Source organism: Asparagus officinalis, chromosome 5 (genome assembly GCF_001876935.1).
Source record: "Asparagus officinalis chromosome 5, Aspof.V1, whole genome shotgun sequence".
In the NCBI taxonomy this organism is placed as follows: domain Eukaryota; kingdom Viridiplantae; phylum Streptophyta; class Magnoliopsida; order Asparagales; family Asparagaceae; genus Asparagus; species Asparagus officinalis.
In genome coordinates, this window is record NC_033798.1 from 85,620,260 (window position 1) to 85,641,120 (window position 20,861).

General features: G+C 40.2%; 1 protein-coding gene across 1 annotated transcript in view; it reads right to left on the reverse strand.

Annotated features, from left to right (window-relative positions):
* LOC109842112 (glycosyltransferase-like At2g41451) overlaps window positions 1–20,861 on the reverse strand; it is a 37,454-nt gene that overhangs the window by 2,331 nt on the left and 14,262 nt on the right. Inside the window, exons 4-12 of the mRNA XM_020411024.1 lie at window positions 6,373–6,467; window positions 6,097–6,319; window positions 5,366–5,515; window positions 5,181–5,233; window positions 3,223–3,331; window positions 2,790–2,924; window positions 2,676–2,720; window positions 1,259–1,446; window positions 937–1,078 (exon numbers count right to left, since the gene is read on the reverse strand). Coding sequence (XP_020266613.1) covers window positions 937–1,078; window positions 1,259–1,446; window positions 2,676–2,720; window positions 2,790–2,924; window positions 3,223–3,331; window positions 5,181–5,233; window positions 5,366–5,515; window positions 6,097–6,319; window positions 6,373–6,467 — 1,140 coding nt within the window. The remainder of the gene's footprint in view (window positions 1–936; window positions 1,079–1,258; window positions 1,447–2,675; window positions 2,721–2,789; window positions 2,925–3,222; window positions 3,332–5,180; window positions 5,234–5,365; window positions 5,516–6,096; window positions 6,320–6,372; window positions 6,468–20,861) is intronic.

Consider the following 20,861-nt stretch of genomic DNA (forward strand, 5'->3'; position numbering starts at 1 on the left):
AAAGGTGTAGCTTCACTATATACAGTCTCTAGCCTGACTCCAGTCCAGATAGTTCAGCAGTGATCTATATCAGATGAACAAGGTGCTGAAAGGACGAACTTTCTTAGCAGCACAACATGATGAAATGATCACCAGATAAGCCAAACATCAAACTTTTGACCAGAATGAGCATGTAAGAAGGTAAATATGTCATTTTAACCAGAAGAAAGATACCATTAGATGCAGAGTAAAAATAAAAAATAAAAAACTCAAACATACGAATCTCTAATTCGGATGAGTAGATCCATGAACAAAGATGGACGATTGGGAATCAAACTGGCAACAGGTATTTTAAAGGTTAGAGAGGGAAATAAAGGGTTTAATTTCCCCAATTGTATTAAATAAATTCAAAAGATTTGATAAAAAAGGTTTTTTTTTCCAGATCTAAGGCAATCCTCCAGTGTGCATGCGATGTCTGAGTTGTATATGGATTGCGGATAGCTTATGCAACTATAACGCGAGATGCCGAAGCTACTCAGAGAACCAATATACTTGAGTAAATGAGAATCTGTCGTGAGACTACCAACCTCCATATGCTCAATCTATAAAGATCGACCAAACAAACAAACGTTTTTCCTTTCTCTAGGAATGAAAGATTTCTAGTTTAACTTGCATTTTCAGAAAAATGTACACCCTAAAAAATAAAACAAGGTCCAGATAACTTTGAAAACATCATGTGTAGGGTGTACTATGGCATTGCTTACAATATCATCGAACCTGGTAAAGCTATCTAGTGCTAAGTAAGAAAAACCTAAAGGTTGTCAATATGCATACTAACAAAGAAAGGAAAAATCTAGTTTATGGAGCATGATGGGATCAAAACTCTACAAATGGAGAAACTTTTGCTAATTGAATTGTGATAGATCGAGAAACTTGATTTATTGACTGAATACTTACATCTCTGTCAAAATCTAACATAAAGCATCTTTTAACATCCTCCTTCGTAGGCTTGCAGCCACAACGATCACGTCGAGAAGTCAAGTCTGAGAACTTGGTGTATGTGTAATGCAGAACTGCAGCCTCCTCCAATTTAATTTCACTATACAAATGAAGTCTTTCATAAGAAATGCAATTTAAAATGCACATAATATAGAACAAAAAGTTATTTTAGCTTGGAGCTAAAAGATGACTGTTAACTGGGAGGAAAAATAGATTTAAGGTATGCAACCATAAAAACGTAACAGCGAAGAGGAAAATAAAAATAAAAAGAACATCTTACTTTGGAGTTTTCATATAATTGTGCCACCTATGTGCACCATTAGGACGAAGATGATCTTGAATTCGAGCAGCTGATTTTCCATTACCATAAGTTAGAAAGTAGTTAGGATTACCACGGGTTGATTCCTTGTACAAGCCAAAATAAGTTTCCTTTGGAAGATGGTCATAGTTCTTCTTAAACATGGAGACCTGTTGATAAGAAATATGAAGGTTCAATAAGAACAACATATCTACGGTAACAACGAAGTAACAAAATTTAACAGTGAAATCTTCATTTATAAATGCAATAGCTCAGGGTGACAAATACATATACTATGAATAAATCATAAAAATTACATCCCATGTTTTCCTTTTATGTAAATAATACAAAGTCCACAAGAAGAATGGAAAACAAAATATAAAATTCAAGATTTTGTTCTGATTTGGTAAGATACGTAACCATAAAAATTGATGGGTAAGTATTCAATCTAAGCCCTAACTAGAAACCCCTGATAGATACACAATGTTTCATGCTATATACTACGACATATGCCTTGCCAAGAACAAGCGTCAGGCAAATACATGCTCTGAGCTTTCAGAGATCATCCTTAGCATTGCATCCTAAAGACAATGTGCAATCATCAAATGGTAAGGGATAAAAAGGTACAAATGTTGATGCTCTAAGCTTCTGTGAGATGTGTATGTTTTAGCCTAACCCATGAACCTCAAAGCATTCTCACTGTGCATTTTCAGATAGATGGTTTGAGATCGGGTAAGCGAGAAAAGCTTGTATGTACTTAGGCAACTGAAGCACACAAATAGACTTTAAGCGCTCTCATGGAAGCTCGTGTTCCCTCCTAAATGTCTGGTTTGTTAGTTTCAACTAGCATATATGCATGAGCGCGCGCACACAAAGATTGACTCTCAATATGAGCTTCATGTGAACCCTAAAGCAAGCACCCCATTGGGGACTGCACCTTTTATATTGATCGATACTTGCAAACTATCCAAGAATGAAAGACCAAGTAGTTTCCAGACAACTCTGATTCTCATTCAGACTACTTTAGGCGTGAAGATATAAACTAGCAGCACACATCCCCAAGTTTTCCTAAGCTTATTTTGAGAATCTGCTACATAATATCAAATTTATATACATGTATGAGTGGGTACCAATATACGCACGTACATGGTTCAATACACTAATACATATATTTCCACATGCATAATGTGTATATATACACAATGCCATTGCAAGAAGACTTCTATTTAAAAGAATGATATACATTTAAATTTATGTGTTTTCATTATTTCCTACTTATTGTATTACTTAAAATCCAAAATACCCATGTTAAACATCTAGAAAAAGGGCATTGGGTATGATAAAGATAATTGATAGAACTGGAATTGAAATTGCACACGCAAAATGTAACATAAATTACCTCACTGAAGGGATCTTTTACATCATCTCGCTCGATGCTACTTTCCTGGAACACAAAAGTTCATTAGATTTGGGAAATGAATTTTGATACAGTTACTGATAGCAACCCACTTACATAGTTCGGAAAGATAACCATGTCAACATTGCTAGGTACATCTGCAAGCAACCTCCTTAAAGAATATTCTGGAGCCCCAGCTGGATGCATCAATTCATCAGTATCTAGATGGATGATCCAATCCATGCCAGCATTCTACACAAACAAAAAATACTTATTGTTTCTATATTTTCTCTCCAATCACAAAATACTACAAAAATTAAAGTTTCATATCAGTGTTTATAAAACTTATGCAATTGCCTTTAAATTTAAAAAAATTTATGCAATTGCAATTTCTATGAAGTTAAAACAATGTCTCAAAGAAACTCTTTTAAGAGAGATGCAATGACAAAGAAAATAGAATCAGGAATCTCACTGCAAGGTTAAGATTAGCCAACAACACAACTGAAAAAAAGTAATTCTAGTTATGATAAAGTGGCCAAATGTGCCATACCCGTGCCATAACAATAGCCATCTCCATGTTGAGTGATTGTTTTACAAATAACTCGTAGTTGCAAGGTTTGTAAAAGAAGCCTGCCAGCCACGTCTCGTTCCAAATACGACTACAAATTTAAGGAAAAAACACATTAGGAGGAAAACGGTAATAGATACCCACTATCACATGCACCCAACAGATATTCCAATAACTTATCAACAATTACAAAAGGCTACATCTTTCAAAGAAAGTAGTAATCAGACATCACTACTGCCAAAACTAAGTAAATAACTACTATGCTCCAGCACAGTTCTTTTTTTTTAAAGCAATTCCATTGAATTATAATGAAAAAGACTTCAAAGCTCTTATCCATAAAACACAGTTTACAAGACAAAAACTCAAAGGTAGACTAAAAAGGAAGAGAGTACTTTTGTAGGGAAAATCCATGCTCCCTAAGCCCTCAGGAGGAGTATATTGACCTTCTATTTATGGAAAACATATATTCATATGCTCATTTTAGTGGACTACATGACAAATCTATACAGTTATGGTGCCAATTCCAACTGCACTCGGATACTGAGAATATCGTAGTAATAGGACTGGTCAATGAAGATCTCCAAAATTCAAGACCATGTACTTATCCCCAAAAAAAAAGAAAAAAAGAGGCACAAGTAACAAATTCAGCTGAAGATTTTCAAGTTAAATTAACATGTAAATATTATAGAACAAGATTCTGGGAACATAATCACCAATGATAAAGTCTTCCTCTGAAATGGAAACAAAAAACATTTGAATGTAATCGAGCTCTAATCCGTAGGTCTAAAGAACTCTTCAATTTTCAAACAGAAAAAACCCTTTCGCATCTTGGGGATCTATGAATAAAATATTGCCCGTAAAAGCCCAGATTTTTCTACATGAAGAAAATCATATTTTTATTGAATAAGTATCATCTATGACTCTCACGAGTATGCATAGAATTATTTATAGGGATCCAATCCATATCTAGTTTTGTAATAGTATACACATACAAAAGAGTTCTGTTTTGTGTGTTTTGACCGTAAATGGGATTGGAATATACGATGAGCTCTTGAATCAGAGATGTATTTCTATATAAATGTATGTTGGATTTCATTGATGATTGAGTTATAAGTTTTCACAGTGTGAATTATTATTTAATTTCCATATACATGAAGAATTCATAAAAGGGTATCCACATATTTATATTGTATACTCATACTTATTCATGAACATCTAGATTAGTGCTCAAGCAAGTGGTAAAGTAAAAACCTAAAGTTAGACGAAAAGAGAGACATTTTTTTTAATATCGATGGATCCTACCCACCTCTCCCAATATAGGGGAAAAAGAATATAATAATGTCGGTGACAACGCTTGAAATCGTGACGCCTTGTCATATCTCAGAAGCCTAGAACTTAAGTAGGAAATCTTCAAGAAACTATGAGTGATTTAGCTTTATGTGCAGAACTAATAATAAATGCACATGAATGTAGCGGACCATTATCTAATATAGCAAAGATTGGTGTGACTGTGAGACTCTGCTTCTAGTTTTTTTATTTTAATTCTTGAATATGGATATATGAAAATGTAGCAGACACATTAAACAATAAATAGATGCTGAGATCATAAAGGAACTAAAATATGAAATTATGTGTACCACAACTGACAAACTACACGATGAAGACTTGCCCTTAAAATTGTTGACCGTCTACGATGATTGGTTACAATTTTCGATAAACTAAAATCTTGCTTATATTTTTTAGCATTATGCATGAATATAATTGATAACTGTACAACATATGACCAACAATCAACCCATTATATCATGAACTGAATGATGAGCATTAAATGAATTTCATAGCCACAGTAATTGAAACTTGGTTGTACTTTTGCTTAAAGAGCATATTTCCATAGACAATCATTATAAAGAATTCCATGCCATGTAGTAACTTGAACTAACCTCTTAGCCTGTTTATCCTCGAGTTCTCTAGTTCTGTAGATCACTTTTACCCCCTGCCAAACAATGGCAATACACAAAAACATGAAGTTATAATCAGCACTATTTTGAGTGAGAATTATGCAAAAAGCCAGACAGGTAAAAATAAATTCTTTAATATCAGGCCAAAGAAGGATGAAGAAACCTACAGGAATAGATTCTAGAACTGCTGAAACATCGGGTTTTGCAGCCTTTCCTTCTACAAACAGAAAGAAGTTTGTCACTCCAAGAACCTTGTGGTAAAACATCCAGGGCAGAATTTGCTCTAAGCTAGCTGAAGTACTCGACGTAATGCATATCTGCAAGTTTAAATTAACATGAATCATAAGAATAGATTAGCCTATAAAAATTAGACATTGATGTGAAACAAGAAGTAACATTAAATTATTTGCGAATTCAATTATATCAAACACATCAGAAGAATGAAAGTTACCCTCCAAGTTTCATCACTGAGCAAGCAGAAGAAACTATGCAAATGAACTATTCACGTAGTTCAAGAGATCAAAAAGTATAAAACTTGAGCCAGATCATGATTTGAAAGCTATTTTATGCTTATGTCCAGAAGAACAATTAACAAAACAAAAGAAAATTCAAATAATATTCATTACAAATTGACATATAAATAGTAGTTCATCAAGCTTCATCGTCCCCAAATAAAAGAAAAGGCCGTCTTAGCAGTTAATACACAGATGCCGAAATTAAAGTCTTACACAAATTCATTTTATTTTAAAAACATATTAGATTCTAACGAAAAAGATTATCCCAAATTCCATAACTTTAGACCGATAACCAACATAGTAGTAAACAAACTAGAAAATTAAAGGAAAAGACAAGCCTAACGACTCCTAAAAAGCGAAATCTTTCAGATCCAAAATCTCACCTTAGGTCTCAGGTTCTTCTCCAAATCAAAATTCCAACCCCTATAATAAGGAAACGACGGCGACGCGCTCCGTCCAAGGATCTGGAGACAATCCGAAGAGCTCGACGACGACGAAATCGCGTGAGCCGTCGACAACGACGATCCTAGAGGACTGTTATCCATCCCAGGAAACTTCTGGTTGTCGACGGGCCACCTCGACGCGGGATCGTCGAGGCCTCCACGCCATTGGAGGATGAAGGCGAAGAGAGCTAGGGTTAGAGGGAGGATAGTGAGGACCATTGGAGGATGAAGGCGAAGAGAGCTAGGGTTAGAGGGAGGATAGTGAGGAGGAGGAGGAGGCGAGAGGAGAAGAGCTGGCTTGATGAGCTGGCCTGATGAAGTGGAAGATCGAAGGGGGGCGCTGAGGCCCGCCATTGGCGAGAGAGAGGGGAGCGAGATCGGAGCAGGAGACGAGAGATTTGGGAGTGGAGGGGGAATTAATAAATAGTGGTTGTTTCTTTTCTTTTGTTTGTTGGTTTTCTTTTATAAAGGCGTCGATTGGGAAATTATTGGGGGGATTATGTATCCGAAACCGATTAGGAAATGTTTTCAAATCCTGATCACGGAATCTGGTAATATATTTTCTTGTCTAAAATATATTTTAGACGATCGTTTTGAACTGTGAGTAATAAAAATCACGAAAAGAGCCTTCTACCCTTAAAAATACAAGGAAAAATTGCTTCAAGACCTCAAAATTCAAGTTTTAATGTGCCCCAGTCCTTCATATTTTTTTTAATGTGCTGCAGCCCATTTTTTTGAAAAAACTGTGTTGATGGCCCTCCATCATGATTCTAGCTCATGATTAGACATGTCAGCTCCTAAAATCCTAATTTTAACTTTTTTCTTTCTCATGACAGCTCATGTCAGCTCATCCTAGCTCATGTTAACTATTATAGATAACATGTTAACTGTTATATATAACATGTTATCTATTATAATTTCATAAATATGTTTTGAACTCAATGTGTGAACTATAATAGTTAACATGTTATCTATAATAGTTAACATTTTAACTATAATAGTTAACATGAGACGCGAAGTTCATCGGGACGACGCCGGCGGCGGAGCGGGGGAGGGAGGTGGGGGAGGGGGACCGGAGGAGGAGGGAGGTGTATGGGAGGTGCAGCGGGGCGAGGAAGGTGGGATGGGTGGGGAGGGGGACCGGAAGGCGGGTGAGGAGGTGTAGGAGGGCGAGAGGCAGAGCGCCGGGAGGGAAAGTGGGCAGGGCGGAGACTCGGGAGGAGAAGGCTGAGGCGCCGTTCGGAGGGGCGACCCGCGAGGAGAGACGAGGTATATGGGAGAGGATAAAATCGGGATTGTTGAAGGAGGTTACAGATGGAAGGTGGGAGGCAGGGGCATGACGACAGAAAAGTTTCAATTATGAAGGGAAGCTGTCACACCATTGGGAGTTGGAGGGAAGGAGGGGCACAGTTGGAAACTTGAAGCGCATATGAAACTTGATGTGTGGGGGGCCGTTTGAGCAATTTTCAGCTATGATTGTATGATACTGTATAAGTTATAACTTGAGGATAGTAGTAGATATATAGTATATATGATGAATATAAAATGATATAGTATACCTAAGGAGAGAGAAGAGAGAGGAGAGATCACATAGACCATTCGATATGTACGTTATTATGAAATGATCGTATTATACTACGTATAGTATATATTTGTTACATACTTAACACATTAGTGCTTATTGAAGTGGCAGTTATACAAACTTTACGTGATATATACCTTCTTTTGATAATACTCCAGATGCAGATAATAACGCTTACATAATGTATTACGGATTTATGGACAGCTTATATAAATATAACTTAATAATAGTATTCTAATAATATGACAGCATATAAAGTATAACCTTATAAGCGTACATTATTCTTCTACTAATAAGTATATGGATAGATATAATATATAATATAATGCGAGAATAACTGGTACCCAAGTTTTCATGAAGCTTGGATAGCGAGGCTTGCCACATACCGCATCCCTAACATCAGCTTAACCCTTGAAAGAGAGAGCCTCAATCACGATCACCTACTTTATTAAGAAAGAGGCTCCATTTTCAACGGTTTTGATGGTAGGGGGGTGATTTGGCCACCTCACTACGCAAAGCGGTCAATGGCAAGCCCAACTTGTTGTACCCCAAGTTGTTTCGACATATTGTTTCATATATATATATATAATATAATAATAAGTATATATAGTATATGAGAAAATGAGGTTACTGCTTGGTAGCCGCGAAACACCGAAAAGAATTGTGGCTTGAGTCAGTGAGGTGGCATAATCGTCATTCCACTCATTCAATAATTGCATATCGCCAATGCACCGTCCTCCGACACCATGTGAGATGTGATGCCCCTATTTGAATGAGTAGAAGTGCGATTGTTCACCTCATTAAGGCGCGAAACACAATATTTCGGCGTATGGTACCCAAACACATACGCCATCATCTTCTCATCTCTGCAGTCTCTCTCTCCCTCGTCGCGGGCGGGCCCCACGCACCGCGTCATGAGACACGGGCGCTCCCAGAGCGCCCGCGGGGCCTCGGGCCCACCGCCCAGCGGTGCTCGTCCGCCTCAGAATCGGCCTCTCCGGCCGATCGCTCTCATCTTCTCTCGCCTCTTGTTTTTGTATAGTATATATAATAATATATATATTAGCTATGAATATACATATATACTATAGGTTGCGAAACTGAGGCAATCTGGAATTAAACAGTGAAGGATGATATGCCGTAATTTTAAACTTTTTCAAGTTAACTGTTGTGCGTTTGTGAAACGCTGTATTTAAAGCAATATTTGGCCTACTCCGGTGCAAAGATCCCAAGGCCAAACTGCTTCCAGGAAAAGCAGTACATGTCACGCCCCGCTTCCCAAAATACCGGGGAATCGAAACGTGAACAAGCCCGCGACGTATTAGATTGAGAAGAAATATACACTATTATTTTTTTTTCTTTTTCTTTTCTTCTTAATCCAATACGCTAAGCGTCTGAAAATAAATACAATGCGAAATCACAGGTCCCCGATCACAATCAGTAAGAATATAATAGACAAACTCAGAATAAAAATATCATATCACAAATGGGATAACATCCGAGACATAATAATATAGGTCAAACATGCCCTTATACAAAAACTATCTGAATGAAATACTGGAGAATATAAAAATACACTGATCAAAAGGAAATGAAGGTGCTACAAAACAACTGAAAGGAATGACTAAGCTTCGGCTTCTTCTTCTGCTACGTCTGCAATGCACTCATGCTGAGAATCCTCTGGCTCCTGGTGTTCTCCCAGCTAGACATGTTCTTCCTCTAAGTCTGACGTACACCAGAGAAAACAGGTGTACGTCAGTGTGTATGGCACACAGCAAGACCCCACAAAAGAAAATAGAACAAACGAAAACCAAAGCGGAAATCAATACGATAATAGAAATGACAAAAAGACGTGTAGCTGGAGATCCAGCAAAATTAATCAAGTAACAAGTCATCATGCAGCTAGTCATCAGAATAATCGTCCACGTAATAGGGTCATACACTAGATGAAATTAATACTTAAAAATCTACAACAAGAGACGTAGTACGTCGAGCGAAATAATCCAAACAAGGAAACACTCATATATATACCATATGTCTCAAATTGTAGATAATGTATGAAAAGAAACACAACTAGCCTACATCTCACAAGTATCCATAATCATCTAAAGAACGAGGTCATATAACTAGCCATACTGTAACAGGTCGATGGTCACCTCTCACACAGAGTCAACGCTCATATCATCGGATAACTGACTGTTCACAAATCCCCTACGTGCACCCAATACGCCGCTACACTGGATCGGTCAGAGGGCTACACGCAATCCGATTCTGGCATGGTTCGAACTCAAGCAAGAATCAGGTGAATATCAATTTCACGGACCAAAGTGACTACACTGGCTTCACTTTGACCCAACAAACTAACCCCAAGCTACACTGGATCATGGGGTGAGCCTGGAAGATACATCAACAGTTATATCCGATCACATGAACATGGACTTCCCCATCTCAACTCTTCTTGTTTGTCTAAATCAACAATCATAATTTCTATTAACTCGGGTTCACCACCTAAACTCAGTCAACACACTCACACATGTCACTAAGTCTGTTCATGACACACGAGGTCACTAAGTCATGAACTGTTAGGGGTTCTCAAACACAATATGAAACAATAAGTACAACCAATCATGCGCAACGATATCATGGTATATCACATAATTAAAATGAGAATCACACATTCAAAAATAATCCTTTAAATTAATAAATTTATTTACTTCAAAGTGATTTCCTTATCCAAAATAAATCCTTTATTTCTTGTTATAATTATCCAAAAATAATTCTATTTTCCAAAATAACTCCTTTTAAATAATTCTAAAAACATTCTTTAAATATTCTTTTTAATATTTTGTGACGCCCCTGGGTTTACTCAAGGCTGCAGTCCAAGGTGAAACCAAGAATGTCAAACCTGCCTTGCACCACACCGTGTAATAACATGTTTCACCACCATAATTAACATCTATCTAGTAGAGTCAACAACAGGTGCAGGTACAAAAGCAAGTAGAAGATAATACAAGGAAGACTGATGAAATGATAATAATCAAATTAATGTCTCATCATCCAACATACAAAAATATATAGTCAAAATCTGAGTAGATAAACTGGAATACCCAACAAGTCTCAAATACAAATATCTGACAAGAAGGAAATAAGGCACACAACATTTACAACTTCTAGAACAAGACTCTCAAATATCTAAACAAAAGTCTACTGTGGAACTCCAAAAGAAAACATATAACTAACTAGACAGCTGAAGCTAAAATGCATCGCCATCAACCTGCGATTCTCCGGGCTCCTTGCTCGTTACCTGAAAGGGGGGGGGGGACAATGAGCGTCAAAGCGCTAGCGAATAACATCACAACCAACCCCAAGGGAACATGGCTCGTTGTATAAGAAAATACAGTTATTACATAAAAATTCTAAAAAAAATCATAGATCCTAACAAAGAGGATTTTAGTATTTAGAGATTTGCAACACGAGCATAGGTACGTCGAGCGAAATAATCCAAACAAGGAAACCCTCATGTATATACCTTGTATCTCAAATTGTAAATCTCTAAACGCTAAACCCGAGTTCTAGTATAGGAACAAAATAAAAGAAATACAACTCATCTCAGAGCATAAAATACTGTATCCTGTCATAACCAAATAAGTGTCATATGTCAAAATTTTACATAAGTGTCATGTCCTGATTCAAATAAGTGTCATACCCATAGCTTAGCAAAAAGAAACCGACACATGGTCAAAAGGAAAAAAAAAGGCCAACACGAGGACTGAAATGGATTATAGTCCAACACGAGGACTTTAATGGATTATAGTCCAACACGAGGACTGAAATGGTATAGTTTGCCCAACACAAGGATCAAATTGGCAATATCGATGAGATATGTGAAAAGATATACTTATACAAGTTTCACACGCGTCGACCGACCAGACATCGCGATCGACCGACCCGGTCGACCGCGCAGTGGACAGACGTATTCTGCCCTTTTGCGCGCCCAGCGGTCGACCGGTGCGGTCGACCGCGAGGCAGACAGAAGCCCAGATCTGGGTTTCTGTCAGCTTCAAAACCTGTAAACATTCTTGTAATAATGAAGCTTAACATTTTCAAAGTGTCATACAGCAGCAAACGACGAATTTAAACCTTTAAAATTTATCACCAAAATCCCATATATATATATATACATGATTTAAGCAAAAACATAGGTGTAGAGCAGTAAAAACAGGTTTTTTACTTATACTAAAACGTTCTTAAATCTGGATCTCGTTGATAAAAATCCTTTGGTGAGCTTTCAAAATCTGAAATACCTAAATCTCATATTGTATACCATGATGATCTATTAGCTATTCATAAAATACGAATTTGGGCCAATAAAACCAAATAAAACTCAAATTTTTGACATGAAAACAAAGCAAGGAGAGGTTGGGCGAGATGTTACTCGCCTCCGGTGAGAAACAAGCTCCTAGATCTGCAGGAGGTTGATCCCCTTCGCTGAAATCCGACAAATCCCGCTGAAAACCCTTTGCAACTCCTCCAAAAACACCAAAAACGAAAATCTAGGGTTTGAGGGGGAAGAGGGGGCTAGGGTTTCTGATTTCAGATCTAAGAGGGGCTCTCTCGGGTACATTAGCCTATATACCAAACCCACAACCCAACCCGAAACCCGATTAAACCCAAACCTGAGAAAACTCTCTGACCGCTGTGCGGTCGACCGCGCAGCAGAAAAATGCCTGCTGCTAGGCATATAATATGCTGGTCATTTCACTCGATTTCTCTTACATAGAAACACTTGATGGGTTCTCAAACACAGATAATTACATTCATCTGATATATATACGTATATATATGATTATTTATCATAAGAGAATTATTTATTATTAATAATTCACATATATTCATAATAGCAAATTTCGGGGTTTTACATTCTTCCCCCCTTAAAAGAATTTCGTCCTCGAAATTCGGAAATTATACGAATCTCGAAATATGAACTACTAGATAACATATGGAGATATTTATACTTAACAATCTAAAATAGTAATATTCTCGCTCAAATCCTAATCTTGTGGAACTAGTACATCGGCGAAAAATCCAAACAAGGAACCCCCCATACATATACCATGTGTTCTAAAAGATTAAAAATTGAGCGAAAATATCTTCATTTTAGCGTTAAATGTAAACATAACCAAAGGTATAAACGTAAAGTAAGATATATAACATAATAAGAATTAATTTACCTGCTCAACCAAGTGTGGGTAGTCGCGACGCATGTCCTCTTCGCGCTCCCAAGAAATCTCCTTAACGCCTCCTCGGTTCCACTGAACTTTCACTAAGGGAATCACCTTATTCCTGAGTCTCTTGTCCTCTCTGGCAAGTATACAAACCGGAATCTCAATAGTAGTCAAATCCTCCTGAAGCTCAATCTCTGGTGCATTCAATACTCGCTGCTGCTCCTCATCATGCAAGTGTTTCTTGAGCATAGAAACATGAAACACATTGTGTATACTAGACATCGATCCTGGAAGATCTAGTCTGTATGACACATCTCCAATGCGTTCTAAAATCTGAAATGGTCCAATATATCTCGGCGCAAGCTTTCCCCGTCACCCAAATCGTTGTACGCCTTTCATAGGTGATACCTTCAGCATGACTGAGTCTCCCACCTAAAACTCCAAAGGTCTTCGCCTCTTATCTGCATAACTCTTCTGCCGACTTTGAGCGGCTAGAATCCGCTCCCTGATCAATGCTACCTTCTCGGTAGTCTGACTCACTAGCTCTGGCTCAAGAATCAAGCTGTCCTTTGGCTCTGCCCAACATATCGGCGATCTACAGGGCCTCCCGTATAATGCCTCATATGGAGCCATACCGATCGTCGCTTGATAACTATTGTTATAAGCGAACTCGACCAGTGGAATATGATCCTCCCAACTACCCTAAAAATCAATGACACAAGCTCACAACATGTCTTCCAACACCTGATTTACTCTCTCTGTCTGACCATCCGTCTGAGGGTGGAAAACACTGCTGAATGATAGACTGCTGCCAAAAGAGTCCTGAAAACTCCTCCAAAAGTGCGAAGTGAACACCGAAGCTCGATCCGATACAATCGTGTCTGGAACTCCATGAAGTCGAACTATCTCCCTGATAAATATCCTCGCATAGGCCTCTACGGTATAAGTAGTCCTCACTGGAATGAAATATGCCGACTTCGTCAACCGGTCCACAATCACCCAAACTGAATTATTCCCCTTCTTCGACTTCGGCAACCCCACAATAAAATCCATGGAAATGTCTGCCCACTTCCACTCTGGAATGGGTAAAGGCTGAAGTGTCCCTGCCGGTCTCTGATGCTCTGCCTTCACCTGTTGACAGGTAAAACATCTAGCCACATAGTCTGCAACCTCTCTACGCATACCTCTCCACCAGAAATATCTCTTCAAGTCCTTGTACATCTTGGTGGTCCCTGGATGCACTGTGTACCGAGTACGGTGTGCCTTATCAAATAACTCTCTCTTCAGCTCTGCACTGGCTGGCACAACCAATCTACCCTTCATCCGTAGACCTCCATCAGCTCCAATGGTCCAATCAGTCTTAGGCTCTTTGGAAATCTCCTCCTTTCGGATTTGAACCCAAGAGTCTCCCAACTGAGCTCTGACAACTCTGTCACTCCAAGATGGCTGCACTGACATAGCTCCTAAGAATGCACTGGTTCCTCCAATCTCGGGTCTAAAATCAAACTAGCTAAGAGTGATAAGATCCCGATGTAGTGAACACCTCAAAGCATCTGATGTCGACGCTTCCTGCTTAAAGCATCTGCTATGACGTTCGCCTTCCCCGGATGATACTGGATCGCGAACTCGTAGTCCTTAATAAACTCAACCCATCTCCTCTGTCTCTGATTGAGTTCCTTCTGGGAAAAGAGGTACTTCAAACTCTGGTGGTCTGTGAATAATTCAAACTGTACTCCATATAAGTAGTGCCTCCATGACTTTAGTGCAAATACCACCGCTGCTAACTCCAAGTCATGAGTGGGATAGTTCTGCTCATGTACCCTCAACTGCCTTGAGATATAGGCTACTACCCTCTGAGTCTGCATCAATACGCCTCCTAAGCCTGCCAATGATGCATCTGTATACACAACGAATGTCCTGTCACTGCTCGGAATAGTCAGAACCGGCGTTGTAGTCAACTTAGCCTTCAAAATATCAAAGGCCTTCTGGCACTCCATGCTCCATATGAACTGTACACCCTTCTTCGTAAGGCGTGTAATCGGCGTCGAAATCTTCGAGAAGTCCTGAATGAACTTCCTGTAATAGCCCGCTAAGCCCAAAAAGCTGCGAATCTCTGTCACCGTCTTTGGTGGCTCCCAATCAAGAACTGCTACGACCTTAGCTGGATCCACTGCTATACCCTCCCTACTGATGACATGGCCAAGAAATCTGACTTATGAAAGCCAAAACTCACACTTGCTGAACTTAGCATACAACTAATGCTCCTGCAGAGTCGTCAATGCTATCCGTAGATGCTCCTCGTGATCCGCCTCCGATCTCGAGTAAATGAGAATATCATCGATGAAAACGATCACGAACTGATCCAAGAAGGGACGAAAAACCCGGTTCATCAAGTCCATGAATACCGCGGGTGCATTGGTCAACCCAAATGGCATGACCAAGAACTCGAAAGAACCATATCGAGTAAGAAAGGCGGTCTTGGGAATATCCATCTCCCGAACTCGCAGCTGATGATAGCCAGAACGAAGATCAATCTTCGAGAAATACTGTGCTTCATGCAACTGGTCGAACAAGTCATCAATCCTAGGTAGTGGGTACCTATTCCGGATAGTGACCTTGTTCAACTCTCTATAATCTATGCATAATCTCATACTACCATCCTTCTTCTTCACGAAGAGGACCGGTGCGCCCCACGGAGAATGACTCCGGCAAATAAAACCCTGATCTAGCAACTCGTCCAACTGGGTCTGAAACTCCCTCATCTCAGCTGGTGTCATGCGATAGGGTGCGTGGGATATCGGGGCTGTGCCTGGCTGTAACTCAATACAGAACTCTACCTCTCTCACTGGAGGCAATCCAGGTATGTCCTGAAAGACATCCTGATACTCCGAGACAACTCTAGTCTCCAATAACTCAGCACCCTGATCCCGTCGCATCACCTCCTCGATGTACGCCAGAAATAACTCCGCAAGTCGGTTGCCCTGAGAGGCGGCTACAATCATCTCGGACCCGTCGGACGCTCGCAACTTAACTGTCTTCGCAAAGCAGTCAATGCTAACATGGTAGGAAGACAACCAATCCATACCAAGGATGACATCGAACTCGGACATATGCAACACTATCAAATCAACTATGAACTCCGACTCGTCTAAACTGACGGTACACCTCCTACAAACACTCTCCAGAAGCGATACCTCACCTAAAGGGGTGAAAACAGATAGAGGGGTGTCTAGAGGCTGTGCTACGAGCTGGAGTCTAGTCATAAATGCATGCGAGATGAATGAATGCGAAGCTCCCGAATCGAAAAGAATACGGGCGGGAAGGGAATTCACAAGGAACGTACCCTCTACAACTGCTCCGCTGGCACCGTGATCACGGGGTACCACTGCATAAACTCTGCCTGTAGCTGAAGTCTGCTCTACTGCTAATGCTGGAGAGTATGGAACAATCTGCCCCTGGGGAGCCTCCTGGACTGCTCGAACCTGCCCCTCTGCTCTCTGCGTCGCTGGCGGTGCCTCAAGCCTGTTCGGCTGACCCTGACCTCTGCCCTGCTGTCGCTGCTGCTGCTGGTTCGGACCCTTGCCCTGCTGGGCTCCTGCTGGTGCACTACGACACTCCGATGCCTTGTGCCCGACTTTGTGACAGTTAAAACAAGATCCCTGAAACTTGCGCTGCTGATGCGCTCTCTGATCCCTCAGCTACCTCCCTAACTGAATAAAACCTCCTCGACACGAGGTATCGGCGGAGATTAGGGCGAAGCCCTGCCAAGAACATCTGAGCCAGATGCTCTCCCGTCTGCCACATGCCCGTGAAATGTAGCAACTCCATGAACCGGCTCTCGAAATCCGCCACTGACATGTCCCCCTGAGTCAACCGGGACAACTCAAGCTCCTTCCCAGTCCGTGCTGCAGAAGAAATGTACTGCCCATCAAAGAAGTATATGAAATCCTCCCATGTGAGGGTCATCCTCTGCTCCGGAGTAAACTGAAGTCGGTACCATCTCCCGGCATCTCCCTTCAGGATGTAGGATGCCAGCCTCTGCTTCTGTACTGAATCTACACCGAGTATATCGAGAATATTGATCACATCTTCCTTCCACTTATGGGCTGCAAGAGGGTCTGATGACCCCTGGAACTCTGGTGCCCTCATCTTCTGGTATCTCTCCACCATACGGAGCCAAGCCTCCTGCTCAGTGGCTCTATCTGGGACTGCTAGAGGAATGGCTGTAGGCGCGATCTCTAGGGATCTCTCTCTGATAGGAACGGCGGGTATCCCCTGCTGCTGAGCTGCCGGTGGTGGTGTGGTGCTATATGAGTCGTCACCAACTCCTCAATGGCCGTCATCCTGGCAATGAGAGGAGCCATAATATCTACCAATCACTGAGGAGCCTGCTGCGGCTCTGGTGGTGCCTGCTCCTGCTCGGGTGGAGCCTGCTGCGGCTCAGGTGGGGTCTGCTGGGGCTCTGCCTGAGTGGCCCTTCGAGTGCGGGGTCTCCCACGTCCTGTCATCCCTCTGATCATCACAAAAATAAAGTTCATGAGTCAAAGTAGACGTATATTCTATTCATACATAGTACATTACAATATGATTTTCACATCTAATAGTATTCACGCATATACTTTAAGTAAAAAGAATTAGTTGTCATAAAAAAAAATTTCTCAAAATTTTGAGATATACGCATATATCGTCCTCACTCATACTAGGAAATCCTTAGCGGACTCTATACATGAATTCTAAGAAACTCTAACCTAGCTCCACGACTCGACACAGGATGATCCTAAGGATACTGGAACTAGAGCTCTGATACCAACTGTGACGCCCCTGGGTTCACTCAAGGCTGCAGTCCAAGGTGAAAACAAGAATGTCAAACCTGCCTTGCACCACACCGTGTAATAACATGTTTCACCATCACAATTAACATCTATCTAGTAGAGTCAACAACAGGTGCAGGTACAAAAGCAAGTAGAAGATAATACAAGGAAGACTGATGAAATGATAATAATCAAATTAATGTCTCATCATCCAACATACAAAAATATATAGTCAAAGTCTGAGTAGATAAACTGGAATACCCAACAAGTCTCAAATACAAATATCTGACAAGAAGAAAATAAGGCACACAGCCTTTACAACTTCTAGAACAAGACTCTCAAATGTCTAAACAAAAGTCTACTGTGGAACTCCAAAAGAAAACATATAACTAACTAGACAGCTGAAGCTAAAATGCATCGCCATCAACCTGCGATTCTCCTGGCTCCTGGCTCGTTACCTGAAAGGGGGAGGGACAACGAGCGTCAAAGTGCTAGCGAATAACATCACAACCAACCCCAAGGGAACATGGCTCATTGTATAAGAAAATACAGTTATTACATAAAAATTCTAAAAAAAAAATCATAGATCCTAACAAAGAGGATTTTAGTATTTAGAGATTTGCAACACGAGCATAGGTACGTCGAACGAAATAATCCAAACAAGGAAACCCTCATGTATATACCTTGTATCTCAAATTGTAAATCTCTAAACACTAAACCCGAGTTCTAGTATAGGAACAAAATAAAAGAAATACAACTCATCTCAGAGCATAAAATACTGTATCCTGTCATAACCAAATAAGTGTCAGATATCAAAAATTTACATAAGTGTCATGTCCTGATTTAAATAAGTGTCATACCCATAGCTTAGCAAAAAGAAACCGACAAATGGTCAAAAGGAAAAAAATGTCCAACACGAGGACTGAAATGGATTATAGTCCAACACGAGGACTTTAATGGATTATAGTCCAACACGAGGACTGAAATGGTATAGTTTTCCCAACACAAGGATCAAATTGGCAATATCAATGAGATATGTGAAAAGATATACTTATACAAGTTTCACACGCGTCTCGGCGTAACATTCTAAAATTTGTTGCCCTTAGGTCATCTATCGTGCATAGGATTATGGCAAAACTGAAAACTCGTAATAGATAGTAGAGGCCAATCCCTCGAACACATGAAACATGCACCAGATATCAACAGTGCACAAAACTGTGCGGCGGTCGACCGCACCGGTCGACCGCGCACGGAGCAGAACCTCACTATGCAGCAGAAAATTTCATGGTCGACCGCTGCGGCGTGCGGTTGACCGCCAAGACATCACGGTCGACCAGTGGACAGACGTATTCTGCCCTTCTGCGCGCCCAGCGGTCGACCGCGAGGCAGACAGAAGCCCAGATCTGGGTTTCTGTCAGCTTCAAAACCTATAAACATTCTTGTAATAACGAAGCTTAACATTTTCAAAGTGTCATACAGCAACAAACGACGAATTTAAACCTTTAAAATTTATCACCAAAATCCCATATATATATATACATGATTTAAGCAAAAACATAGGTGTAGAGCAGTAAAAACAGGTTTTTTACTTATACTAAAACGTTCTTAAATCTGGATCTCGTTGATAAAAATCCTTTGGTGAGCTTTCAAAATCTGAAATACCTAAATCTCATATTGTATACCATGATGATCTATTAGCTATTCATAAAATACGAATTTGGCCCAATAAAACCAAATAAAACTCAAATTTTTGACATGAAAACAAAGCAAGGAGAGGTTGGGCGAGATGTTACTCGCCTCCGGTGAGAAACAAGCTCCTAGATCTGCAGGAGGTTGATCCCCTTCGCTGAAATCCGACAAATCCCGCTGAAAACCCTTTGCAACTCCTCCAAAAACACCAAAAACGAAAATCTAGGGTTTGAGGGGGAAGAGGGGGCTAGGGTTTCTGATTTCAGATCTAAGAGGGGCTCTCTCGGGTACATTAGCCTATATACCAAACCCACAACCCGACCCGAAACCCGATTAAACCCAAACCTGAGAAAACTCTCTGACCGCTGTGCGGTCGACCGACGCGGTCGACCGCCACGGTCGACCGCTACGGTCGACCGCGCAGCAGAAAAATGCCTGCTGCTAGGCATATAATATGCTGATCATTTCACTCGATTTCTCTCATATAGAAACACTTGATGGGTTCTCAAACACAGATAATTACATTCATCTGATATATATATATACGTATATATATGATTATTTATCATAAGAGAATTATTTATTATTAATAATTCACATATATTCATAATAGCAAATTTCGGGGTTTTACATATTTCTTGTTACAAAATAATTTCCTTTCTAATTATAATTAATCTAAAATAATTCCCTTTTCAAAATAAATTCCTTTAATTTATTTATAATTATTCTAAAAAGATTCTTTTTTCAAGATAATTCCTTTTTAAATTATTATAATTATCTAAAAGGTTTCCGTTCTAAAAATAATTTCCTTTAAAATTAATATAATTATCTAAAAAATGATTCCGCTACCAAAATAAATTCTTTTAATTTATCATAATTATTCTGAAAATGCTATTTATCATATCATCATGATTTATTTAATATTATTCATCAACAATCCCACTCAGATAATTATATCACAAACCAATCTATGTAACCAATTACTAACAGATATAAATATCAAAATGACAAGTCAACGAGCAAGAGGGATCTTGCCTACGAGGCCAGGGGGCCTGATGACGAGGCAGCGATGCTGCTGTGGATGTGGTACGACGGTCTGAAGGGAGCAGCGGATCTGAATGACGCGGTTGTAGGGGACGGCAACGACGGTGGTTGTCATCACTGAGGGCTCAACGGGGTTCGGCGGGGGCTGTTGGTGTGTGATTCTGCAATTGGATCTGCGTTGGCATATCATCGAACACGTGGCGTGCGATGGAGGCGTTTATTGCCCGGAGCCTCCGGGGCAGGTCGGCGGCGAGCTCTCGATCAGGGCTCAGAGGACGAGGCGCGCTCGGGACAAGGGACTATTGCGGGTTTGGTTCGGGCGCCCTATCAAAGGGCGGGAGGACAGCGAGGCCC